General features: G+C 34.7%; 1 protein-coding gene across 6 annotated transcripts in view; it reads right to left on the bottom strand.

Moving 5' to 3' along the window:
* NAV3 (neuron navigator 3) overlaps positions 1–14,099 on the bottom strand; it is a 797,711-nt gene that overhangs the window by 194,209 nt on the left and 589,403 nt on the right. For all 6 annotated transcript variants that reach the window (XM_087868917.1, XM_045779499.2, XM_087868918.1 and 3 more), the window contains 2 exons: positions 6,621–6,689; positions 3,326–3,465 (listed from right to left, as the gene is read on the bottom strand). In XM_087868917.1, coding sequence (XP_087725043.1) covers positions 3,326–3,465; positions 6,621–6,689 — 209 coding nt within the window. The remainder of the gene's footprint in view (positions 1–3,325; positions 3,466–6,620; positions 6,690–14,099) is intronic.

A 14,099-nucleotide genomic window follows, 5' to 3' on the forward strand; every position in this document is an offset into this window, starting at 1 on the left:
AATTTGGGCTCTCAGAAGAAATTCTTCTCTACCAAGAGAAGAAATTTGGACTCTCAGAAGAAATTCTTCTCTACCAACAGTGCTATCTTCATTTCACCATTTGTTTTGAAAAATCTGTTCCCACATTGCATTTCAGCAGAAGGGGTCCCGGCATTGCCTCCTACCGTACCAACATTTCTGCCTTCTCTGCAAAGGCTCATCTATGACCACGTTCACTGACATTCTAATTTATTTGGTCAAATGTTGAAATGAGCACCCTATTCCTTGAATCGTATGATTATTAAAATGATACCGGACAGATCTTTAGAAGTGGCAGTTTGTGATTCTCTACTGATTTCCTTTCATAAGTCACACAATTTGCAAATAAGTTACTTTTACAATGCCATACAGGTGAAAAGCTACTGGGCTTTCAACAGTATGTTTTTTTAATAGGGAAATGAAATTGTATTAATTGTGAATAAATGTTTATTGCCTATCACAAATTCTAGAGATTCTTCAACTGGTTCATATGACTCATCACCCAAGACTTCTTAAAGAAAGTAGAAAGTGTATTTCCACTTAGAAGCATTCAGGGAACACACTGCAGATAATTTTGTTAATCCCTCAACTGAAATATCTTAATTTGTTAAATTTAAATATTACCCTTTCTAATAGCTAAAAAAGGAGTAGCAATTAATTGAGAATACTCCAGTCAGTGCTTTCTGAATTCTGTCAGTATAATATTGTGACCTTTGAAAACTCTTACTTAGTTTTCACCTTACTTGATCATATCCAGGATATGTATGCGCACTGGTTTGTGACAGAGATCAGCTTGTCAGCAGAAGAAATCTTCTATTTTTATATAGATTGTGCTACCACTATAAATATCCATGTCAAAAAGATTAAATAAAACATTCTTATCCAAAAAGATAAACCACTCTAATAGGCTAAAGAGTAAATTGTTTTGTATGCAATGTTTATTACTGTTTTGTTTCTCTTACAATTTAAGATATTTTATTTTTTTAAAGATTTTTTTGAATTAATTAATTTGTTTATTTATTTATTTATTTATTTATTTATTTATTTAATTTATTTATTTTAGGGAGAGGGTGTGTGCACAAGCAGCAGAAGGGACAGAGGGACAGGGAGAGAGAGAATCTCAAGTGGACTCCACCTTGAGCGTGGAGCCTGATGCGATGCTCGATCTCATGACCCTGAGATCATGACCTGAGCTGAAATCAAGAGTCAGATGCTTAGCCACCTAAGCCATCCAGGTGCCCCAAGATAATATTTTAGAAATATGAAATAGCATGACAGAATGAGCAATTTAGAAACATTGATATTGGATATATTGATAAAGTTGCAACTCCACATTAATAGAAAATGCCCTGTAACAATCATATGACATAATTTGTGCTTCAGTTCTTATTGGCAGTTCTCAGACATTTAATGCCTATATTGGACATATTATAAATACTTGTGAAGGTGAGACCACACACTTTAAATGCTTTTGAATTTTTAGTTATTTGGGAATTAAAAGTAATGAAAATCGTGCTATTTTGCTGTACATGTGGACCTAAGGAAATCTGCTTTTTTTGAGTCAAAAACCTCATAATATATGTCATCTGTCTCCACCTTGTGGTTATTGTAAATATTACTACTTCTGAATTTTGTTCTATATCTGAGACATATATAAGAGAGGTTGAATGGCTATGGAAAAATAGAAACCTTTGTCTACCTTTAGATTTTTACTTTTAGACACAAGAAATACAGAAAACCATTTCACATGATAGAAAATTTGAGGTACATTATGATATCAAAGTGTTAAATCATCTAAAGCATTTCTAAATCTCTTTGCCAGTATCATTAGTAATTTCTTGCAAAAATATTACACAATTGTAGAATCATATAGTTAAACTGGATATATGAACAGTCCATTCAACACATCTGTATGTCTAAACGAACTATCCCTTAGAATTTCGTAGCACATACAGATTCTGTATGACACTTTCTAGAAAAGTCACGAAACAAAGAACAAAGTTTTTCTGAGTAACTCTTGTCTCCCTTTCCCTCAGGAAAAATACGTGTCCAGTAAAATTTCTTAAGTTCCTAAATCAGAAGTTTTATTCTATATTTTAAAAACAAACTCTTAACTTCCATTTATACGTTATTTTCCTTTCTTTTCTATTCCACTCAAGAACAGGGAATATTACAGGGGTCAAGAACACTGCTTTGCTTTCAGGGATTTATGTTCTGTCCAATTTTCTTTCAACGCATGAGAAATTTTCAGAAAAGTGTCCAGTTCATAGATTATCTGTCACTTCATGTCAAAGTTAGAGAAAGTTGTTGGATCATATCATCTGTATGAAATAATTTGAAATGATCTAACATAAGCAAAAAATTTCCTACCTGGTTGAATTTGCCAGCTATTCTACTAACTAAGCATGTTTGTTACTTTTGAACTTCATGTTTTGTTGCCTAGAAAGCTAAATACTGTAAAGAGAAGTTCAAGTTCTATGGATTTGAAGAAACTGCCTCAAAAGACAGCCACAGGCCTTAGTGCCTCACACAGTCCCTCTGCCTCCAATACTACAGGTTCTTGATTTTCTTGTGGTTTAGATGTAAAACGCACACTCTCTCGCATGAACCCATGCTCCACCGTGTGATGTATCAAGCAAGCACCTTGTTAAATGCACAACACAGAGAACCGTGCATCATCTAGTTGATATATAATTTGCCTTTAACACAGATTTCCACTAAGTGTCTTCCTGCCTGATGATTTTATGACTTGATATTTCTATTCTGCACTCTTTCAAGAAAATGAAACAAACATGGATAATTTGTCTCTTTAGGGAAAACTAAGGTCACATTATTTCTGTGTCCTGCTGCTATTAAAGATTAAATATCCATCCTAATTATGTCTCCATTTTTAATGCCCAAAACACTTTAGACATTTACGTCAACTGAAGCTAAAGATTCAAATAAACTTAATATAGATTTATGATTTTACGGTAATTGTTCATAAAATATGAGAAGACAAAAGAAAATGCTATATATATGCAATCAGGAGGAAATGTTTTGGGGAAACTGATTTTATACTTGGTTATATAATTAGCCACCTTAAGTGGCTAATAAATGAGTTTGCTTTCTTAAAATGTTCTTGAGATAAGAAAAGCCGTGAAGAAGGCTGGAATTCAGGAGGGGGCAGTTAGAAAACATGAAACAACACTGATAACAACTCCATTCCAAAAGGCATTCACACTGCACGGATATTGGACTTAGCACGTAATTTACAAGACCAATACGTTAGACTTGTGCCATAATGATGTAACAGGCAAACACTTACCTTTTTCATTGCCATTTGCATAATTTGGAGGCTTGTTTTTGTCAATGCTGTTAAAGCTCTGACTTCTCCTATTTAAATTAGAGGCTCCCTGGACCTTGCTGCTGCTGCCTGAAGCTGGCACCCTAGAGGGACCTGGAAGCCTGAAATAGTATAAGAAAAATTACATCATTATTGTATATTACAAAAAGATTGGGGTAGGAGGTTCTGATCAAGTCTTAGTGGAAAAAGCACAATATATGAGGTTCTAAAATCTATTCAGCAGAAAATGGTTGTTTCAGTGATAAATAACTAAACACAAGGATTAAGAATCTTCACAAAAATCTTGTTTCACTTTTCAATGAACATGCCCTCGAATGATATTAAGAATGTAGAGCAATTAGAAATAAAATAACCTTTAACTGGAAAAGTCATATTACCACACCCCTGATAAATAACACTTTGACTTAAAAATGCTATAACGATCACATGAAAAGCAAGGGAAATTAAACAAATATATTATGTTCTCGGGGTATTAATCACCTATTTGCAGTTTTGTTAAGTTGTTCTTTTCAATGTATGGGGCATTTGTTTTTCTCTTAGATAGCTGTTTCCTAAGTCAACTTGATAATAACAAAAAGAATAAAGTTACTGAACAAGTTGCTAATAGCAAATGCTTATTGCATATCTAAGGTAGTAAGCTATACTAATTCAAACACGGTGCAGAGACCAAGGTCATGAGTTAATTTATATTTTATTGGTCTGCCTCAAAAAATTTCTTTTCTTTAATCGTTTTGCCGAAAATAAGCACCTAGACTTTAGCTGGTTATCTTACAAGTGTGGCCAGCTGATCACAGAGGTAATATGACAAGAAAGGATGCAGAAAATCTCTTGTTAGCAGAATGGCGATGTAAAACACACCCACAGGGACAGTGACTTCATTCAGTCTTTGGGGATGAAGGACAGGACATGAGGAAATAATAGGCAGATTGTGTTAAAATTAGGGGAAGTTAGACATTAGGTTGTGATTCGCAGTTATTTTATGTGGACTAAAATTAAATACCATCGTGGATCATTTATGTCCCTGTTTAAGTAGTTTCCACCCTAAAATTTCAAGTATCAATTATTTCATGAATTGCGCCTACAATATACAATCGCAATACAATATTTTATTCTACATTAACATATTGCATATGTACAATAAATCTGCATAAATTAAAAACTAGTAATTAAGAACTAATATTGGCATTCTAAGTCATATTTAACAACATGATACTAAAGGATGTCAGCATCTCTGCTAGCATTTGCTGCCACCATGTGAATGCCACTGTGTACTGCTCTGATAATTTCTATTTTAAAAGAAAAAAAACTACAGCCCTTATAAATGAAGCATGGAAATTTTTACTGTTCTCTATACTAAATTATTAAAATGAAAGAGTGTTCATATCTGTTATATTGGTTCCCAATATATCACAATTTCAAGATCAGTTTTACTATTTTCATATTTTAACTCACCTTCATAATTAATACATTATTTCCATAGATTATTAGGAAATCAAACTCTTAAATACTATAGCTACTTTTTAAAATAGTAGCGGGTATTGCAACAGGGAATGAACATCAGGAAAACACAAATACCAGATTAAAAACAGAAGTATTGCTTTCTCGGAATAGTTAATAGTTTCAAAATGTTGACTGTATTCTGGAGTTTAAATACATACGGCTAATAAATAGTTCCTTCAGCTATTTTGCTAATTAGAAGCTGTGCCATGTACAAGATTGGAAACTCTTCCAAACGATTCCAGCATTTAACTTTTGCTCAAATGGATCTAGAGGGTATGTAAGTATAGCACAAAACCACAGACACCAGGAATTTTGAGTACCAATGACTGCACTCTAAAGAAAGAACTTAATTAATTAATTTGGCCAAATGCCCCAATCATAATAAAGCTGAGAACTATTCCTGCAGAGACAGCTACAGACTTAGAAAGTTCATTCCAAACTCACATGTATAAACAAATTTTGTCACAAAATTTGCCCTGCTTGCAATGAAACTTGACCTGTTTCTAGAAAGCAATTAAAATGCATTTTAATCTTTACTGTGACCCATGAAGGCAAGTGATCTTTAGTTCTCAGAAGAACAAATTAAAACAAATTAAAAAATCCATTTGCTCTTCTCATTACCCTAATTTGATAGGCAGCCAGAGCTCCAGATCATTCATCAAAGTAATAAAAAAAGAAATGAGAATGAAGCCAACAAAAGACAGAGAAAGAGAGAAATGTTCTATTAAATTAATGCACTTAAAATATATTTTATATGCATGAGTCTTAGAAGTGGTAATAAAACTGTACATGGCAGGTCACTTTTTTGCATATTTGAATTTATATCATTTTTCCTACTTTTAATTAAATACCCTTTACATTTTTCTCTCCAGAATCATTTAAATTACTATGGAAATGAACATAACTTAGGAAAGCAAGGCAAGAGGAAAAGCACATACCTCACATCAAGGCATCATAAGCAGTCCTTGTGGTCAAACATTGCATAAAATGATACATAATCAGAGCAGTGATTAGGAAGCCACCACAGAGATACTTCCCCAGTGAGGGAGATGGCACATATAATCACATAATAAGCAGGGGTGCAAAACACATTTGCTGTGGCTCCGCTCAGCTGTACCATCAGGCCTTCGGCAACTTAATATTTTTTAAAAAAACACCAAACTCTTTCAATATACATTTATCAATCAGTATTTTCCAAACAGTACATAATGCAGTCATTTGCTATAACAGACTGTCTTTAAAATACATATGTCATTAAGAAGCAAAAATTTCAACTATTATAGATAGAGGAACAGTCCACGTCAACTTGGTGACCTGATGCTAACCTCTCCACAAAAATCTGCCAATATTTCTCAATTCTGCTTCAAAATGTGCAATAATTAATGCATGCCCATCTCAAAAAACAATTACATTCTTGTTGTGTAACTTCCAGATTCTGTAACCTGGAAGGAATGGGGCCTTCAAAGTAATGTTTTCCTTGACTTTCTCCAAGCCTAGAAGCTAGACTTCAGCCCAGTCATAACAGTATATATAACAAAACTAAAACAGAAGAAGCCAAAACCCATTTAATGATCTAACACAGACATGCTCATCCCCGAGAATGCATATGGAAATCCACTTGGAAGAATTCAGTCTTCCAAACTTTTCATCCAGAAGTATGTCATTTATGAAAAAAATTTAGAATGATAGGACAAAATATCACTGGGCAGTTACTTTATTATCACTAACAAGCAATAAATTAGAGATATTAACTGACCTAGTAGGCTTTTTTTGACTGGTTGCAATTCCACTGTGATTAGACTGAGTTGCATATCTGGCTGCCAGACTGTATGAGGAGAAACAGAGAAATTGAATTAAAGAGATTCTTTGAACATGGAAAGAAAGCACAAAATTACAAGAAAACTATGAGTTAATGAAATGCAACTGGAACATGCATAAGCATGTATAAAGAATAAATTAATTAGAAAATTATGATAATGCAACATATATACCATGACCTTTGATTAATGAACACACTATGAAACAATGCAGTGCACCCCTTGGAATAAAGTGTGTCATCACTGACTTTAAAATTACGCCTATGTGATATCGTTCATATTATTTCAAGTAGGATTTCAGCTCATTAAGAAATTCAACCTTTGTAAATGACTAGGAAAACTTTAGGAAAGCTAAGGTTTGACTTTACATAACACAAAGAGCTCTTTCTCAAAAAGATTAAAATGAACAGAAAGAGTATGAGAGTCATTATATTCTTTAGTAAACTCTACTAATTTGCTGCTTAAACCAGAATATTATTTCAAAAACCAAATTACTAAAATATCTGGTTTCTGAAAAATGTATTGTTTGATCTCGAGTCCTAGATACAATGTTTTAAGGAAGCAAACAATACAAGATGTTTTTCTAGAGAAAGATCTATGTAAAGGTTAAATGGAATAGGTTGGAGTTAAATTCTCCAAAAACAGACTGAACAACTACTAATGACAGCTTCTGGGCACTCTTGAGTTATAATTCTTAATTTTTAAATCAAAATCTTTGAACTAAGACACAAAAGAAAGCATAAACTGAGTTCTAAAGAGCAGTGAATATTTTTTAAACAGAAACGAAATTTTGCACTTCAAGTTAAACTAATTCCTGAATTACCTGAGTGTTCTGAAATTAGTGTTTTGAAGGATATGGTGAGACCCAATTAGACCTGAAACATGTTCACATGTCTTGCGATGGTCATGGATGGGTGCCCATGTGGAGAATCACTTTTCAGGTGAATTGTGAGGGAGCATGAAGGCCCTTAAAAACCGCCCAGATAGAAAAGATATAAATCCTCATAGCTAGGGAGCTTTCAGAGCACTTATTTTTCACATTTGATATGTGATATATTATTTATTTGCATATAATAAATTCTGCATCCTAACTACACTGGGTACTGAGACAATTGGCCCAACTACTTCAGTAACAATGATATCGGAGAATAATGTACAAATAAAAACCAAAGTGTCTGAATGAAATGAGATATTAATTTAAAATCTAAATTTAAAATACAAGCACCCAAAGTAAAGAAACATTTTTTGTGTGAAATTCTCAGTCTACTTTGTCAATCCAAGAGAAAGAGACCTACCTCAAGTTCACTACTATGTCTTATCCCATACTTTCCAAAGTGAACACAAATATTAGCTGGAGAAATGACAATGAAGCAATGTACTTTCCTTCAGGAATCTGAAGCCATCTCATAGCGTTTTCTTCCATGATTTTAAAGAAGTACAAATTTCTAGGATTGAAGTGAGGTGAGGGAAGAAAACCTAGAAAGGTCAACTGACTTGCTAAAATCAGTTTGGTTTTATGGCCCACGTGTGTTTTCGAATTTATTATGAGAGAATAATACCCTACATGTCGCCTAGGTTTTTATACCAAACCCTCATATTTTAATCCTTTGAAACGTGGCTGCTGTTCTGCTTCCCCTGCACTAGTGAAACTGTTCTGTGAAGAACAAGAGTTTTATTCAATTCTCACCATACTCTAACATCTTTGTATCTGACCCACATTGCTCCCTTTGCCTTTGTGAATCTCTCTCTTTCATGGATAGTATTACCAGTGAGCTCAATTGATTTGCCCACCATCACTCTTGTCCATTTTCTCTTTCCTTCGCTGGGTCCTTTTCCTTTATCGAGCCTTTCTTAAAGGCATGATTTTTCATAGGTCTTCTCTCTTCAAACACTTATATGCATTCTTCTACTTAGCAATTCATTTCTTACCTAAGACTCAAAGTAAAATCTGCTTTATTAGTGTGTGCGTCACCCTCCCAACCATCAATATCAATGGAGTAAAAGATGTCCATTTCCATGATCTTCAAAGTCAGCACATTAAACACTATTTTCCTTTTTTATCCCCCATGTCTTAAACGGATCCTTCTTCTGATTTCTTAATTTCTATTCACACGATCATCATTTTCTTTAGTCCAATGGGCTTGAAACCTTGGTAGTTGACTCTTCTCTTTTTCCTTTTAATTATTGCAGATATGTAATCAATAGGCTGTCACTCTGATTCAACTTCAGCAAATCCACTTGCTTTATGGTCTCTTCCAATTTCCTTTTTTATGGCACTAACTTAAGCCGCCAACGCTTCCCACGACGCTTCTGGCTCCTTTTGTTTTTCTTATTCTTCTACCTGGCTCTGCCTCCACACTCAGTAGAAAACCACTGTTTTCCCCCACAGTGCTTGTAATACCATATCCCAAGTTTCAGATTTACAAACAGTCTAGCAACAGAGTAGGTGAGGCGGTACAGCTAATGCAATTTATTGGTAAAACAGACACAAGGGACATGTAGACACAGCTCTGAGGCAAGAGGGGGAAGACAGAGTCAGATCACCAACAAACTAGGAATTTTCAAAACTACCTGGATTGAGGATTGTGTAATTTTTTTCCTGGAAAGATTGTCAAATGAGACTCCTTCTAGCTAATGGGCGGTAAAAAAAAAAATCAGAAACAGAAGCACAAAAGAAATAAATATTTTGAGACTTATTGTGGGTTCTACTCATCTATCTGATAAAATATTAAGGGAATGCTTTTTATTTCCCTAACATGGACGGCAAGGAGGAGACTAAAGACAGTCAAATGAATTTTAAAAAATGAAACTCATCTGGTGTTCAATACACAGAAAGATCCAAACTACCAGACCTTTCTAAGCTACCTTTAGCACAAATTCCCATGTGGAACTATAATATCCATTTATTTTAAGGAAAGAAAGCTTCTCAAAGTAAACAGTTCCTAAATTTTAACTTACCCATTTGTACTAATTGCCAGAACCTTGCCATTCAAAGTGTTGTCCAAAGACCAACAAAACTGGCATCACCTGCAAATTTTTAGAAATACTGAATCTCAGGTCTCATCCCAGTGAATCTGCATTTTAATAGGATTCTGAAGCATAATAAAATTGAAAAAGCTGTGCTCTACAGAATATCCACAAATGTCCAGCCTTGGAGGAAAACCTTGTAGTGTCTAAAGTCAGCAGCATAATCTAAACATCTTGAGTCACTTCATCATCTAGCGTGTAGCGGCTTTTGATACAGTTGATATCCTCCTTCTAGAAATCCTCATCTCACTTAGCTTTCCCAATGCAACAGCTACCTCTGTAGCTCCTCCTACTTCCCAAATAACAGTCAATTCATTTTTCCTGCCCCCTAAATTTTTGTACTGTTACCATGAATATTTTCAAAATAGTAATTCTAGGCAACAGCTAATCTACCCCTCTATTCTAACTCAGATCTACATTTTATACTCAAATCTCAATCCTAAATATCACCTTGAGATCCCCTAAATATTCCCAGATCTATCACCTAGATTTCTCCCAGATATTCCAAAAATGTTCAGAACAACTCATTCTCCTTCTTTCAAACCATCCTCTCTCTCTCTCTCTCTCTCTGACTTTGTTACATACCTTGACTGTCACCATTTTCTCCATTGAACGATGCAGAGTTGTCCTGATCATTACCTCTTGCTTTTTCTCCCTACACCCCATCTCTCTCACAGACTCTAATCATACCTCTTCACTGGTCTCCTTGTTATCAGTTCATTTTTATTCCCAGACAAATCAAATCATTCCTCTCATAGTCAACAGAATGAACTTTCCCAAGGAAGAATGAATGCCAACCTCTGTCTTTGAAATTGCTGTTGACCCCCCATTGTCCGCAGGATAAAATCCAAGCCCTGTAATCTTGTTTACAGTACTTCAGTAAGCCTCCTCAGACTCTTACAGTCTCATCCTCTCTGCATACCTCCACCCCGGGCTCTCCACCATCACCACACCTCTGTTCCTTGCCTATGGCCTCTTCTCCCATGGGTCCTTGGCTTTTCTCATGAGGTTTCCTTCACCTGAAATGCTAGTCCTTCTCTTCCCTTTACATTATAAAATCTAACTGCTAGTTCAAAATCCTGCTCAAATCTCACCTTCTTGTTGAAGCATTTCTCAAGTTTCCCAGAGTTAATTTTGTCCTCTCCTGGCCCACAGGCTTAACTCTTTTCTAATTATTAGGTTAATACGGGGATTTGTCATGGTAAATGTCTGTTTCCTGAGCTCAGGACAGATTGTTTTGTTTGCTAGGACAGGAATTATGTTATGTCCACTTTGCATTCTCAGCTCCTTTCATGGGGTTACTATGTGTTCAATAACTAAATAATTGATTGATATTTACTACGTAGTACTATCAAAGATTTGTTATAGTTCCATCTTTTAAGCAAGGGGGGATTGTTTTAAGAAAGGATTTATCAGAAGTATGTTAAAGGAAGGAACAAAAAGACATTCATCTTCATTGTGTCCTTATCAAGTGACCTGCAGTTAACACTTATTTTCACATTTATTCCTTATAATAGTCCTGCAAAGGTGACACTCCATTCCTGATTGGAAATATGAAACTAAAGATTTTAAACATTAATTTATCTGTATACATTATACATCTTAAAAATAACAGTACTAAAATTTGACCTTTGGTCTATTAGATTCTATATAATTTGTGCTATGTTCTACTATCCTATATCATTTTCTTGCAAATTGATAACTAACTGCATTATTTAAATGTTTCTTTTTCTATTAATTCATTGCCCTGTGGATTTGTGAATATCTCCAAGACGTCATCGTCGTCGTCGTCGTCATCATCATCATCATCATCATCATCATCATCTCTATACTGTTATAAAATATCAACTCCCAGGATCAAACAAATCTACTTCAAAAGATATTCTTTAGCATTCAGATAGATAATAATTTCATTCAATGGCTCACTTTATATAGAAATCTAGAACATGCAATAAGACAGTTTGAAAGAGTAAGATATTTTCAGTATCTAAGCAACTCTCCTCAAAAATCTTCCAAGTAAACACTATCTTTTGACTTTTTAAGCAACATTTAATCAGGGCTAGGAAATATGGCACAATAATTATAACCCGCTGCTCCCATGCCCATTACACAGATGATTAATCAATCAATCACAGAATTCTTTTCTATTAAGCCCTGTGGTAGCTTCAAAATCCGTGGCCAGGATTCAAGCAATCCTTATTAATCAAAAGAATTAGAATGAGAATAAAAACTTATTTGAATCTCTTCTTTTCTGTCTCATCAAAATATTAAGATTTGGGCGGCTCAGTACAGGATTTTTGCAGGAGATTCTATTTCTATTATAGTTATTTTAGCAGTGGACTTCCATATCGAAGTATAAATTATATAATCTTATTCCTTAGTTTTTGTTCTTAAACACCACATTAGACCCAGACACAAAGCACATATGAATCATTAAAAATCACCAATACATAATATCTCAGCCTCACACAATCTATCATTCTTTATCTTCATTGGCTACTACCAAGTTTCTTCTTAAAAAAATCTCTGTTGAAACAGCTGATATTTGAATTGTCTCAGTTCACGTTTAATTATTACAATAATTAAAAACTTTTTTTTTCTTATTTATTCATTCTACAACTATCCTTTTAACACCTTCTGTTTACCCAGGCAAGAACCTGGAGAGCCATAACTTGCTATGCACGTGGGCCTTTGTCCTGGTGCAGTAGGGAATACCACAAGTTTCTGACTACAGAAAAAATGATAAATTCTCAGATTAAAGAGATCCTCTCTTAGATATGTAAAGGAGGAACTGGGGGAGGAAGAAGGCAGGGACATTTAGTAAGACCAAATTTCCCATTTAGAAGACCAATTGGGAAATCACTGCTATAATTCAGGCAACATTTGATGAGGGTCTGAATGAAGTCAGAAGCAGAGGAAATAGAAGTAAATGATTAATGAGAGAAGTTACAATGGTAGCTGTAAGAGCTGAAGAGGAAGGAAGAATTTAGGATGTCTCCTGGGCCTCTGGCTTGAGTTGCACAGGCTAGTCTCATGGATGCAGAGTAGGAAAAGAAGACTGAACACCCTTGGTATAGTGTCTTATGAGAAAAAAAAAAATCAAGACTCTACTTATAGATTATGTCACTAGTCACAGAGTGAATAAAGTAACAGGGCATAGTGGGAAGATGAATATTCAGTGGTGAGTAAACCCACCTTTAGAGTGTAGCTAAAGTAAAGATCAGTCTGTGATCTTATTGTAATGGTTCTCTTATAAAGTACATAAACACTTTGAGATGTTGAGTGAATAAATAAATAAGAAATTGACATCACATCCCCAAAGTTTTCAAAGTGGCAGATAGATACAGATATTGTGAAATTTGATTCAGTTTTGTGTTCTATTTATTCTAATCAGCACATATTTATTGACGTAATCAATAAATTAATTAATCATTAAAGACTTTTATTGACTGACTAGATATATTGGCACTGTGCTAGAAAAACTCAATTTGGAAAAATTAGATTTACACATGCATGGTATATGTTTCACTGTGCAAAGTATAACCCTTAAAACCATGTATACTAATGTAAACTCCTTTCTAAAAATTGTAATTTGATATTTAATGGAAACTGAGTTTATTGCAAGCTTGAAAGGAGCAATATAAAAATATTAGGCAGGTGTGTAAAAGTGGTACATTAAAATCTTTCTTTTCTATGAATTATGAAACTAAAAGGTCAGTAGTAAAAACCTAGTATATCGGTTTGTAGCACAGAATCTAGAGTTGGGCTGTTCCACCTGAATCCCAGCTCTGCTGTTGCTGTTCTCTGTCCCTGTTTCCTCATCTGTTAAATGAGGATGATAACTTTACCTACCTCAAGGTTTTTATGGGGCTTCAGCTATAAATCACTTAGAGGGGTGTCTGGCTTAAATAAGTGCTGTAACAGTTAAAAAGAAAATTCAGAGGGACTCCGATGTACATTTGAGAGTCCCTGAATGAACTAAGCCCCCACAGGAAGCTTTATAAATATACTTACTGGTGAGTTCGGTACAACATAACTTCATATGTTTCTCAATCCCTATAATTCTTCTGCTCTCTTGTGCTTGGTTTTCCCAACACATCCTTTGTTTCTCACCTCTCACTTCTGAGGTTACTCCATTCTTACTCTAAATCCCACAAGCATGGACCTCTCAGTATAGTAGGTGAGCTTTTAACTCTGGCTCTCAGTCTCTAGATTTATAATTACTCTGGGACCATGATTTATTGAAAGCAAAGATAATGAAGTCTCCCTCTCTCTCCCATATCCCTGGATACTACTCACTCTTCTTGTTTCCTGAACTCAAAAGTATGAGTCCCTATAGGTCCCAATAGGACATCCATGAAACACCATTCGCAAAGCAGCATGCACAGCAT

The sequence above is a fragment of the Ursus americanus genome, chromosome 17, assembly GCF_024610735.1.
Source record: "Ursus americanus isolate L20-20 chromosome 17, mUrsAme1.1.p, whole genome shotgun sequence".
Taxonomy (NCBI): domain Eukaryota; kingdom Metazoa; phylum Chordata; class Mammalia; order Carnivora; family Ursidae; genus Ursus; species Ursus americanus.